The 12,243-nt window shown below is 36.4% G+C and overlaps 1 protein-coding gene across 1 annotated transcript in view; it reads left to right on the forward strand.

Annotated features, from left to right (window-relative positions):
- LOC124596622 (sodium-independent sulfate anion transporter-like) overlaps window positions 1–9,933 on the forward strand; it is a 66,929-nt gene extending 56,996 nt beyond the window's left edge. Inside the window, exons 10-11 of the mRNA XM_047135848.1 lie at window positions 9,335–9,488; window positions 9,869–9,933. Of these exons, the coding sequence (XP_046991804.1) occupies window positions 9,335–9,488; window positions 9,869–9,933 (219 nt within the window). The remainder of the gene's footprint in view (window positions 1–9,334; window positions 9,489–9,868) is intronic.
- Window positions 9,934–12,243: the final 2,310 nt, after the last annotated feature.

Genomic DNA, 12,243 nt, shown 5'->3' on the forward strand with positions numbered 1-12,243 from the left:
CTCCCCAAATAGCAAAACTCCTTTACTACTTTAAGTGTCTCATTTCCTAATCTAATTCCCTGAGCATCACCCGATTTAATTAGACTACATTCCATTATCCTTGTTTTGCTTTTGTTGGTGTTCATCTTATATCCTCCTTTCAAGACACTGTCCATTCCATTCAACTGCTCTTCCAAGTCCTTTGCTGTCTCTGACAGAATTACAATGTATTCCACTAGTAGTGAATTGAAAACATTGAAAAAATTTGTGTTACGTAATTGTAACTGTTCACTGACGATAAGGCCATCATTTTCAGAAATTGCTTGAAAATCTCCAGCTCTTCAAGTACATCAAGCCTATGACCTTTCCTTTCTCTGTGTAAAGTGGAAATTTCTTCAACGGGTTTCGGTTTGTGTCTGGAAAGAAAGTCCATCATCGTTGATAGCAATACTGAGGTCCAAGTAAATATGCTGACAGTTGTTATTTTCTAACTCACAAGTGAAGCTGATTTTTTCATGAAGGCTGTTAAAATTTCAGACAAGTGTCAAATTCCTTCCCAGGAACTGCTGTATATGATCAAAATGTCATCTGCGTACCAAGCATAAGACAAACTACCAAGATCAGCAGCTGAAAAATTATTGAAGACTTTCTCTTCCAGTGAATCAACGAAAAGATCAGCCAAGATGACTGCCAGCGGGTTACCCATTGCCAGGCCATTAGGCTGATTGTATAATTCGCCATTGAAAACAAAATAATTGTATCTTAGTACTGTTCTTAGCAAATGAATTAGGTCCGTGATTTGCTCATCTGAAATATCTTTTTGAAAAGTACGTAAATTTTTTCTACGATATCAATGTTTGTTTGAACAGGTATGTTACTATGAAGGTTCGTAATATCTAATGAAAGCAACTTAGTATCTTGGTCACACCACAGATCTTTGATTTTAGTGACTGGATTTTGACTGTTGACAACAGAATAATTTTTTTGAAAAACAAAGGATTGTTTATTTTTTCGTGAAGAAAGCTTGCTAACTCATGACATGCACTGTTCATACTGTTCACAATCGTATGTATCAGATGGTGACTTTTATGTAGCTTAAACTGGGAACGCAATTCTGGGCCTGTGGATTCATATTAATAAGCTGATTTTCATGAAATGGTTTGAGCAAATGCGTAGTGCTGTTAACAGCAAGCCTAATTTCTTTTTGTATCATGGGGGTCAGAATCTCTTCTAGTTTGGAAACATTATTCTCCTCAAAAAATCGTAGAGTTTTAGATCAATTCGTTCTGAGTAGCATTGATTACAGCATTCCCTTTGTCAGACTTCACTATAAGGGCATCATTTTCTTTTAGCTTAACAATTATATTTTTAATCAGTTTCTTATCACAATCACATTGACAGGAATTCTTAAGTGCATGTTTCTCAAAAATACTACATACATGATGAGCTACCCTCATTTGTCAAGAAGCTTCTACTTTGACGCTATCAAGGCATATTTTTACATCTACAATTATATTTTCTACAACATTTTTATCCGACAGGTTAGGCATTACATTGTATTTAAGTCCTTTTTCCAACAAGGCAGTTTCTTCTGGTGTAAAATCTATTTCAGTCTTATTCAGAATTCTGTTGAAAAATTTTTGCTCAGACCAGGCTTTTTTTACAGATAAAAAGCTTTTAAGATCAGCCAGTTTCTTCTCAAGTCTTTCTGCAATACAATTCTTGTAGTTATCCAACCCATCATTAATAAAATCCCAAAATGCATCAAGGAGAAAATTAAAATGTATGGGAAAAATTTTAATGAGTTCAAGATACAAAACATAGGCCTGTTCATTTAATCTGTTCTTTTTCTTGTATAAAGCACTGATTTTCTCAGAAATAATTTTTTTAACTAGATACTGAAAACGTTTTGGATTCTACATGCACTGTCTGATGTTAGCATGGGATTTAACGTAACCTGTAAAAGTTCGTTTTCTTCACCATGCTTATTAAAATTAATAGCAATACCTGTGTTTAACCATTTTCTTCTTATATCTTTATACTTTGACTGCTTTGACACAACCTTAAACACCTGGGCTGGTAGAAATCGTACAGTTTTGAACACAGCTGTTACTCAGCAACCGTATACTAGTTTCAACATAGGATTATTCAGCCAATCGGTTACATGTAACTGGTAGGTACATTGACCTAGATTTCAATATATACTAGGGCTGTCTTAATCAGAATGAAATTTTGTTAAATACTATAAAATAATACTTAGAAGATTAAGTATGACAAAAAGCGCATTAACCAAGATGAGACTTTTCATGATGCACAAAGGTTACTTAAAATCGCATTGCTAAAAAGCAATGGTCAGAATTTAAAGCTGTGGTGCTCAAGTCAGTGACAACTTATGCCACCAGCCTGATGGCCTCGCAGTGGGTAACCCACTGGCAGACATCTGGCTGATATTTTCATTAATATGCTGGAAGGAATTCAGCGCTTGTTTGAATTTTTAATAGACTTCATGAAAAAAAAAAAAAACAGCCTCACTTATGAGTTAGAAAATAACTACCCTCAGCTTAATAAATATTGCTATTGACAATGACAGACTTTCTTTTTGTATTTTTTGGAAAGCCACTAACACAGATCAGACTGTGTCCACTAGTTCAGGGCATCCTCATTCCCATAAGAAACCATTTTTCTATTCAGCCATTCATCGTGCAGTCTCTGTACGTTCGTCACCTGACAAGCTTAATGAAGAGATGAACATAATAAAAACTATTTGCAATTTATAATGGCAATGATCCCACATTAGCTGACAAGATGTTCAAAGTGAAAACTGCCTCTGAAGTGACCACTTTAGCCTTCAGTACTATTCCTGACAGTAACAGTACAAAAATGGTTTCTCATTTCACGTTTTGCCCATATTTCGTATAAAATTTGTCATCTACTGATTAAGAAATATGGATTCAAAGTTGCCTATTCCGTGAACAATAACAATTTCCAAACACTGCATTCACAATCTCGAGTCCACTGTTAAGATACATTATTCAGGAGTGTGTAAAATCACTTGTGATACGTGTCTCGTTTATTATATAGGACAAATTGGAAGGTCTTTTAGTGTCAGGTACAAGGAACATTTGTTGGGAAAAAGAAGCAATAATGTACCACTTTTGCTGATCATCTTCTAATTTCTGGACACAAATTGAAACCCGCTGAAGAAATTTCCAGTTTACATATGGAAAGGAAAGGTCATAGCCTCAATGTACTCAAATAGTTGGAGATTTTCAAGCATATTTCTAAGAACAATGGCCTTATCCTCAATGAACACTTACAACTATGTAACTTGCTTAACATATATACATGATCCACCACCTCTAATGGTGGTTCTACTATAATGACATGCTAGTATATATGAGTTTAAATTTATTAATGTTATTTTAATTCCTCTACACCAATGTTCAGTAATGCATGTGACTGAACTGTTTAAAGTTTGTAGTTCCGCAACAATTAGAAGTGGAACTACAAACTTTAAATAGTTCAGTCACATGCATTACTGAACATTGGTGTAGAGGAACTAAAATAACATTAATAAATTTAAACTCATATATACTAGCATGTCATTATAGTAGAACCACCATTAGAGGTGGTGGATCATGTATATATGTTAAGCAAGGAATTGCCTATAAAATTAGAAATGATATTAATTCTGTAAGTGAGGAAAAACACATAGAAATATCAGCCATATAGATAAGCAAGACAGATGAGGCACAAAGGTTAACTATAATATGTATTTACCATTCACCCAGTGGTGATATAGATACTTTCACTGCAAAACTAATCCAGATTCTAGACATGGCTTCGAATCCTAAAGGGAAGGTTCTCATTTGTGGAGACTTAAATATAAACAAACAAAACCCAGATAGATTCTGTAACTCATTCTTGAATATATTGCACTGTTATAAGTTATCACCATTAGTTAACAGAGCCACGAGGATAGCCAAAAATTCATCATCAACAATTGATCACATCATCACAGACGTAGATAAAGAAAGTTGTGAAATTGTTGTAGATAACCTTGGCCTTTCTGATCACTCCTGTCAAATCCTAAAATTAAACATAAATATAGACAATACAACTAAAATACACATACAGAAGGGTTTTCTCCAAACCAAACAGATCATAATTTGCCAAGCAAATAAACAGTATAACTTGGGAAGAAGTGTATGCTGAAACTAGTGTGAATAAGAAATTTTCTAAATTCATGTCACTATTTAAACTCAGATTTGATGAAGCATTCCCACAGGTGCAAACTGCAGTACACTCACACAAAAGAAATACCTGGGTGACCAAAGGAATAAGGAAATCCTCTGCAACACTCAAACAACTGAACAGGTTAAAAAAGTACCATAGGGATCCTGGTTTTCTAAACTACTACCACACATACAAAAGAATATACAGAAGAGTATTATGAGATGCAAAAAAAGCCCACAATGACAGTATTATAGAAAAGGCAGAAAATAAAATTAAAGCAGCCTGGACTGTTACCAAACAGGAAACAAACAGTAATAAATTAGAAACAGTAAACATTCAAATTAAACATAATGGTGCTATTATACATAACCCAAATACACTAGCAAATACTGTAAATAAGTACTTCAGCAGTGTTGCTACCAAGCTACAGCAAAAGTTTGGCAAAAAACAGCCTGAATAAAAATTGAACTATATGGCTAACTCAATGTTACTGTTACCGACTTCTACAGAAGAAGTAAGGATGGTTGTGAAGAATCTAAAGAATAAAACATCAGTAGGTTTAGATGAAGTGCCAGTGTGCTTACTGAAGGACTGCATTGACAGCATACAACATCCTTTGGCACGCATCACAAATGAATCTTTCACTGCAGGCTGCTTCCCAGAATACTTAAAATGTGCAAAAGTCCTGCCTCTATTTAAGAACGGTGTTCCAGAAAATATAGAAAATTATAGGCCCATCTCATTACTCTCATCCTTTTCCAAGGTAATAGAAAATATAATGAAAAAGAGACTAATGGATTTCATAAACAAGTACAACCTACTGTGTAAAGAACAGTTTGGTTTCAGGCCAGGAAGAAGCACAGGTTCAGCAGTAGCTCGCTTCACAAATTTTTTCTTAGAAGCACTTGACGAAGGTGAACATGTAGCAGGCATATTCCTTGACCTTAGCAAAGCATTTGACATGGTAGACCACAAAATACTACTAAACAAAATGGAGGCACTAGGAATAAGGGGAACAGTAAATAATTGGTTTCAATCGTACTTGAAAAATAGGGTACAGTGTGTAGAGATCTCACAAACGAAGTTCAGCAGATTGACAAAACACATTTCCAAACCAGAACATATTAACATAGGAGTCCCTCAGGGAAGTGTGTTAGGGCCAATACTCCTCCTAATATATATCAATGATTTTCCCCAGAGTGTCAAATACGGGAAAGCAATACTATTTGCAGATTATAGCAGCATCCTTATCAGTGATGAGTCACCAGACAAATTGAGAGACAAAGCTGAAGAAACTCTCGATCATGTATGCAAGTGGGTAGTAAGCAACAAATTAACCCTCAATATTAAAAAAAACAAACAGTATTAATTTCCACATAAATAAAAAACATAATAGCATAGGCCTAAAAGTTAAAAGATGAACTTATAGATTGTGTCACAAACACAAAATTCCTAGGAATGCATGTTGACTCACAGCTTAACTGCACTGACCATATTGCAGCACTAGAAAAGAAAATTGCTACTGCTTGCTATGCACTCCGGATAATTATGTCAGTATGTAATAGTTCATGTGCTAAGACTACATACTTTGCATATGTGCATTCAATAATTAGTTATGGCATAACCTTCTGGGGTACAAATGTGCAGAACATACAAGCAATTTTCAAGCTGCAAAAGAGGGCTGTACGAATAATAACAAAAAGCAGCAAGAGAGCTCATTGTACTGATTTATTCAAAACCATGGGAATCTTGACAGTACCATGTGAATACATCTTTCAGACTATGATATATATAAAGAAACACATTGACCAGTACACGCAAAACAGAACTATACACCAACACTGGACTAGATCCTGCCACCATTTGCATCTCATACGAAAAAACAAAACAAAAATCCAAAATAGTTTATTATTTAATGGAATAAAAATGTATATAGACTTCCAGAGGAGATCAAAGCTGAAACTGGAACACATGCCTTTAGGAAAGCTGCAAAAAGTTATTTAGCAGATAAATGTTACTATACTGTCAAAGAATACTGTAAATGACATGTGTTTACCTCAATTCATGCAAGAGTACCTTTGTAAATTTATATTTATCTGTAATTAAGATTGGTGTGTATTTGTTTTGTGTAACCCATGCACGAGTACATTTGTAAATTTATATTTATTTGTAACTAAGATTGGTGTGTATTTGTTTTGTGTACAAACAATTAAGTTGCACCATAGAAATATGTATTACCAGAAGTACTATTATGTATATACTCATTCCATGTATACAGTTGACGACATCCATACAACACAAGTTGTCTACAGATGAATAAATAAATAAATAAACAAAAATTTTTTCAATGGTTTCAATCCACTGCTTGCGGAATTTTGATTGTTCTATTTTTTGCTATATTTTCCCTGCTTCTAGTTTTCAATCATCATTTTCTTCTAATCTCATAGATATGTGGTACCAAAGTTACATTCATGCAAATATTTTATGGATTCTACAGCTGTTTTTAAAATTTTTTCTATATCGTTCTGTCTTTTACGTGATAGCAATTTCTGTAAAGCCTAACAGATGGCTCTATTACACTTAATCTGCTTGACTGCAGTGCATTTTCAAAAAGACATTAAGCACTCTCTGTATTTTGAGTTTGATGCAGCTCTCCATGCTACTCTATCCTGTGCAAGCTTCTCCAGTTCCAAGTAACTGCTACAACCTACATCCTTCTGAATGTGCTTAGTGTATTAATTTCTTGGTCTCCCTTTACAATTGTTACCCTTCATGCTTCCCTCCAATACTAAATTGGTGATCCCTTGATGCCTCAGGATGTGTCCTACCAACCGATGCCTTCCTTTAGTCATGTTGTGCTACAAATTCCTCTTCCCCCCAATTCTGTTCAGTACCTCTACATTAGTTATGTGATCTACCCATTTAATCTTTGGAATTCTTCTGCAGCACCACATTTCGAAAGCTTCTATTCTTTTCTTGTCTAAACTATTTAGTGTCCATGTTTTGTTTCCATACATGGCTACACTCCATAGAAATACTTTCAGAAAAGATTTCCTGAGACTTAAATCTATACTTGATGTTAACGAATTTCTCTTCTTCAGAAATGCTTTCCTTGCCAGAGGGGGAGGAGGAGATTGGCAAAGAGAGGGGGAGGAAGAGAGTGACAAAGAGAAGAGGAGGAGGAGGAGGAGATGGAGGAGGAGATGGAATAAGAAGGGGAAGATGAACATGGACAGAGAGCGAAGGAGCAGCTGGACAGAGGGGGGAGTAACAGATTGACAGAGAGAGGAAGCAGGAGGAGATGGATAGAGAGGGGCAGGAGGAGATGGACAGAGAGAGGGGCAGAAGGAGATTGACAGAGAGTGAGGGGTGGAGAAGGTGGACAGAGAAAGGTGGAAGGAGGAGGTGGATTAATAGGTGACTGGAATAAATACGTACCTGGACCATGCCGCGTACTCTGCTAGTCTTCAATAAAATTTGTCTGAGCGTGTGACTCTCTAGGTGTGTTGCTATACAGACTACTATTTTGGCTGTTGTTGCAAATGCCATTCATCAGGGTAATGTATTGGGCCAGCAAAATATAAAGATCTCATTTTCTAACATTTCATCCTAACCCTATTCAGTTGCTACTGAACTCTATTTTAGATTCTGTGGGAGGTGGGGTCAGCTCCCCTTTATTGAGAGTTACTGACTAATATTGATGGATGAGAAGTAGGTGAGTATAGTGATAAACTACAGTACTCTTACTACTACTACCAAAGTTCTTGTTGGTGGCTATGACAATGCACTGTTTGTCATCATCCCCAATGGGGCAGCCTCATGAATGCTAGCAATAACAATCAACCCCTGGCTTCTCACTCCTATCATCCAATCAAAAATCTGGCTCAATAACATTCTTGGCAATTGATACTACAAAGACAACGAAATATCAGATCTGAATGTGCCAATGGATCACCAGCCTGACAAAAGCCACATGCAGCAATGGCCAAAACATTAGCATAAAACTCTGATGACATGGTCATTACCCAGGAAAGCTTTTTTGAGGATAACAGTGACCACCGATGTATTTTTTCACTTATATCCAAGTCATTAGAACATGCTTCATGAAGCATGAGGCAAGCATTCAGACTGGACAACACAGCAAGTCTTTTAGGCAGAACATCATACTGTGTGTGTAACAAAACTATACTGTTTTCAAAATTTTGCATACTTGCTACACAGCCCTTAAGACAAAAGTACAAGAGATGACTGATGTAGTAAAATTATGGATGTGGGCTTGCATTGTCTTTTAGCTGTCAGAAATAGTCATTTTACAGGTTGACAGTGGTTACAAGAAAACCCCACTTAGTGTGGCAGTACTAGCATCCTCCTCATTCACGAATGCCAGACAACAGAAATAGAAATAAAAATTACTGTCAGTAAATAACATCACCTCCATTCCCACCTGTACCCATGCCGTCCATCCAGTTAGTCACAAACTGAGTTTAGTAATTTGCCTGATAACTGATACTAGGGGCAGAATAAAATCTCAATATATTAGATCTGAATTTCGTACACATCCGCCATAATGAATAACATTTAGAACAATGACTTAAACATTGGTGAATATGACAGTGGTCCAATGTGGTTGTGCACCCAGTAAAGTTTTCATGAAAACCACAATTCTAATTAGCAGTACCTGAAAGTAAGGTGGCAGTATGTGACTGAGTAAAGCCCACACAAGAAGAGGGAGAGATGTCACACACACACACACACACACACACACACACACACACATTCTCTGTTCTTTTGTTGCTGTATTAATTATATTCTGTCTAGGAGTTTCCCACATAAAATTAATTTCTTATTTTTACTTTGTCTTCACAGGAAGTGCCACTTTAATGGGAATATGTATACCCAATTAAAGCTATAATGTGTCACATTAAATATAAACCCAGGGTAAAATACCTATTTCCTGTTAGGACTTGGTTTTGCTAGTTGAAATGATAAGTAATTGTGTGCTTTATGCTGCCTGTTACGTTCATCACAATAAGTATGTTGTTTTAGCCTAATGTGATAGCATAGTGTACCAGTGACCTCATCTCAGAATGAAAGAAATTTAGTTGTCCACTACTTACAGGTGATTGACTGCCTTACACATGACTTCAGCAAAAGACAACAGCCACTTTTCTTCTATAAACTAAAGCCAAGTATAGTGAAGATGTTCCAAGGACTACATCCAACAGAATTTGTTGTTTATCATGATCACAATGAACTGGAGAGTCTTATCAGAGGTAAGATCTACTTCCACAGTTGTTTGTAATTTTTTCAATTCTGTAACTGTTTGTCACTGATTAATAACATTCCACTCAAGTATCTGAAAAGGATTTCAAGCACATGTACATCGTTTACTCTAGTTTGCTGTACTTTAAACATAGTTTTCCTGCCAGTACTTTGGAGGGTGCCTGCAATGGTTTCCCAGTGGGTGATGGGTTCACCAGTTCCCTACACCAGGACTAGTATCCTCATTCGTCAGGGGCCAGTCTTTTGTAATATTTTCATGTCGTGTGTTTTTAACTGTTATAGTTGATTTATTAGAGGTTTAAAATATTTCCTGTATCTGCAAGTACAAAAAAGGTCAAATATGTGAATTAATTTGTGTTTTGTTTCACAGCTCACAAAAAGTACATGGCTGCACGTAACGGTATTTCTGAACTCAGTTTTGTTAGTACTGGATGACTACCACAAGAAGCTTACAAGAATCCTCATTAACTTGAAAATGGAGCTTCCTCAAGCGCAAATGTTTAAGTATGAATCAGTATTATGCTTTGAGAAATGAGATTAGCAAAATGTGTGCTGAAACTGAAGACATATTTATATTAGTTCTAGTCAAAATACATGTCAACTGCTTTCCAACACAACTGAAATAAGGACAAAATATGTTATTAGATAGTTGTATGTACAAAGCTAAAAACCAATAACACATTTACTTTCTTCTGAAATGCCTAAGTACAAAAGTGTCTGTCATTACAACAATGACAATATCAGTAGACAAATCAAATGTGTTACACACTAACTTTCCACAAAAAGAAAGCTGTGAAGTATTTGCTTTGAACTGATTTGTCAGATAAACACTGCCAATCTTTATGACCACTTATGTTAATTTGGGACTGTTTCATTCTTAATGAAACAGTGTTGTAATACTCAAAGTACATGGAGCAAAAATTTCAACTGTACAAGCAGATGCTAGATGGTTCTCCTAACATTTGGATTAAAACTGCACCTGTTCTCAAAGTTCCATTATGACTGGCTTGGAAACCCAGTTATAAGATGCTGAAACATCTCACAAACCAATATCAGCCTATTGTGCTGAAAATAATGAACAAATACTGGTTTAAGAATTTTGTATATATCTGTAAGGGCAATCTGCATAATTCTGCAGAAGTAAGGGCAGCAATGAACTGCATGTTAAGGATTTAAAGAAACAGTGTACTCAGATACTGTACAATTAATTTGTTATTGTCATAATTGCAACATTGAACAATTTATAAGGATGTTACAATGAGTTTTTGTCAGTATCTTATCAAGGATTCTTGCTGGAAGTTGCCTCTCATTCTACTAATTGCTAGGGTTGGTTTATGTGTATTGTACACAAATTCATGTGGTTAGACATTGTCCACTGAACAACTACAGCAAAACTGAGTCCAAGCCTTAGCATGTCCTTACTTCATGTATAGCAATTCAAATACAGAATTACCTGCTTTTTTGTTAAATATAGTCTGGTGATTGCACACATCCTCTTTAACTGATGACTCATTTTATCAACAGTATAGTGTTTTTGTCTGTGTAGTGAGGGTTACTGCAGAAAACATATAAGAATTTATTTTCTTTTTTTCAGGAAATGTAGCCCTATTATCCATTAGCTTTCTAATTTACAACAGTGAACTGGGGGCTATAAATTTTTAGATAAGTAATATAATGATTTCATTTTCCTACACTGCTGATTATTTCAGTTGCTCGTCTCTCAACTAACAGTGCAGATTATATACTGAAGAGCCAAAGAAACTGGTACACCTGCCTAATATCATGTAGGGTCTACGTGAGTACACAGAAGTACCGCAACATGATGCTGCATGGACTTGACTAATTTCTGATGTAGTGCTGGAGGGATTTGACACCATGAATCCTGCAGGGCTATCCATAAATCCGTAGTATGAGGGGTTGGAGATCTCTTCTGAACAGCACGTTGCAAAGCATCCCAGATATGCTCAATAATATTCATATCTGGGGAGTTTGGTGGCCAGTGAAAGTGTTTAAACTCATAAGAGTGTTCCTGGAGCCACTCTGTAGCAATCATGGACGTCTGGGGTGTACCATTGCCCTGCTGGAATTGCCCATGTCCATTGGAATGCACAATGGACATGAACGGATGCATGTGATCAGAAAGGATGCTTACGTATGTGTCACCTGTCAGAGTCATATCTAGACATTATCAGGGATCCCATATCACTCAAACTGCACATGCCCCACATCATTACAGAGCCTCCACCAGCTTGAACAGTCCTCTGCTGACATGCAAGGTCCATGGATTTATGAGGTTGTCTCCATACCCATACACATCCATCCACTCGATACAATTTGAAACAAGACTCGTCTGACCACGCAACATGTTTCCTGTCATCAACAGTCCAATGTCAGTGTTGACAGACCCGGATAAGGCATAGAGCTTTGTGTCATGCAGTCATCAAGGGTACATGAGTGGGCCATCATCTCTGAAAGCACATAACAATGATGTTTCATTGAATGATTCACATGCTGACACTTATTGATGGCCCAGCATTGAAACTGCAGCAATTTGTAGAAGGGTTGCACTTCTGTGATGTTGACTGATTCTCTTCAGTCATTGTTGGTCCCATTTTTGCAGGATCTTTTTCCAGCTGCAGCAATGTTGAAGATTTGATGTTTTACCAGATTCCTGATATTCATGATACACTTGTGAAATGGCTGTATGGGAAAATCCCCACTTCATCGCTACCTCGGAGATGCTGT

This window comes from Schistocerca americana, chromosome 2, assembly GCF_021461395.2.
Source record: "Schistocerca americana isolate TAMUIC-IGC-003095 chromosome 2, iqSchAmer2.1, whole genome shotgun sequence".
NCBI lineage: Eukaryota > Metazoa > Arthropoda > Insecta > Orthoptera > Acrididae > Schistocerca > Schistocerca americana.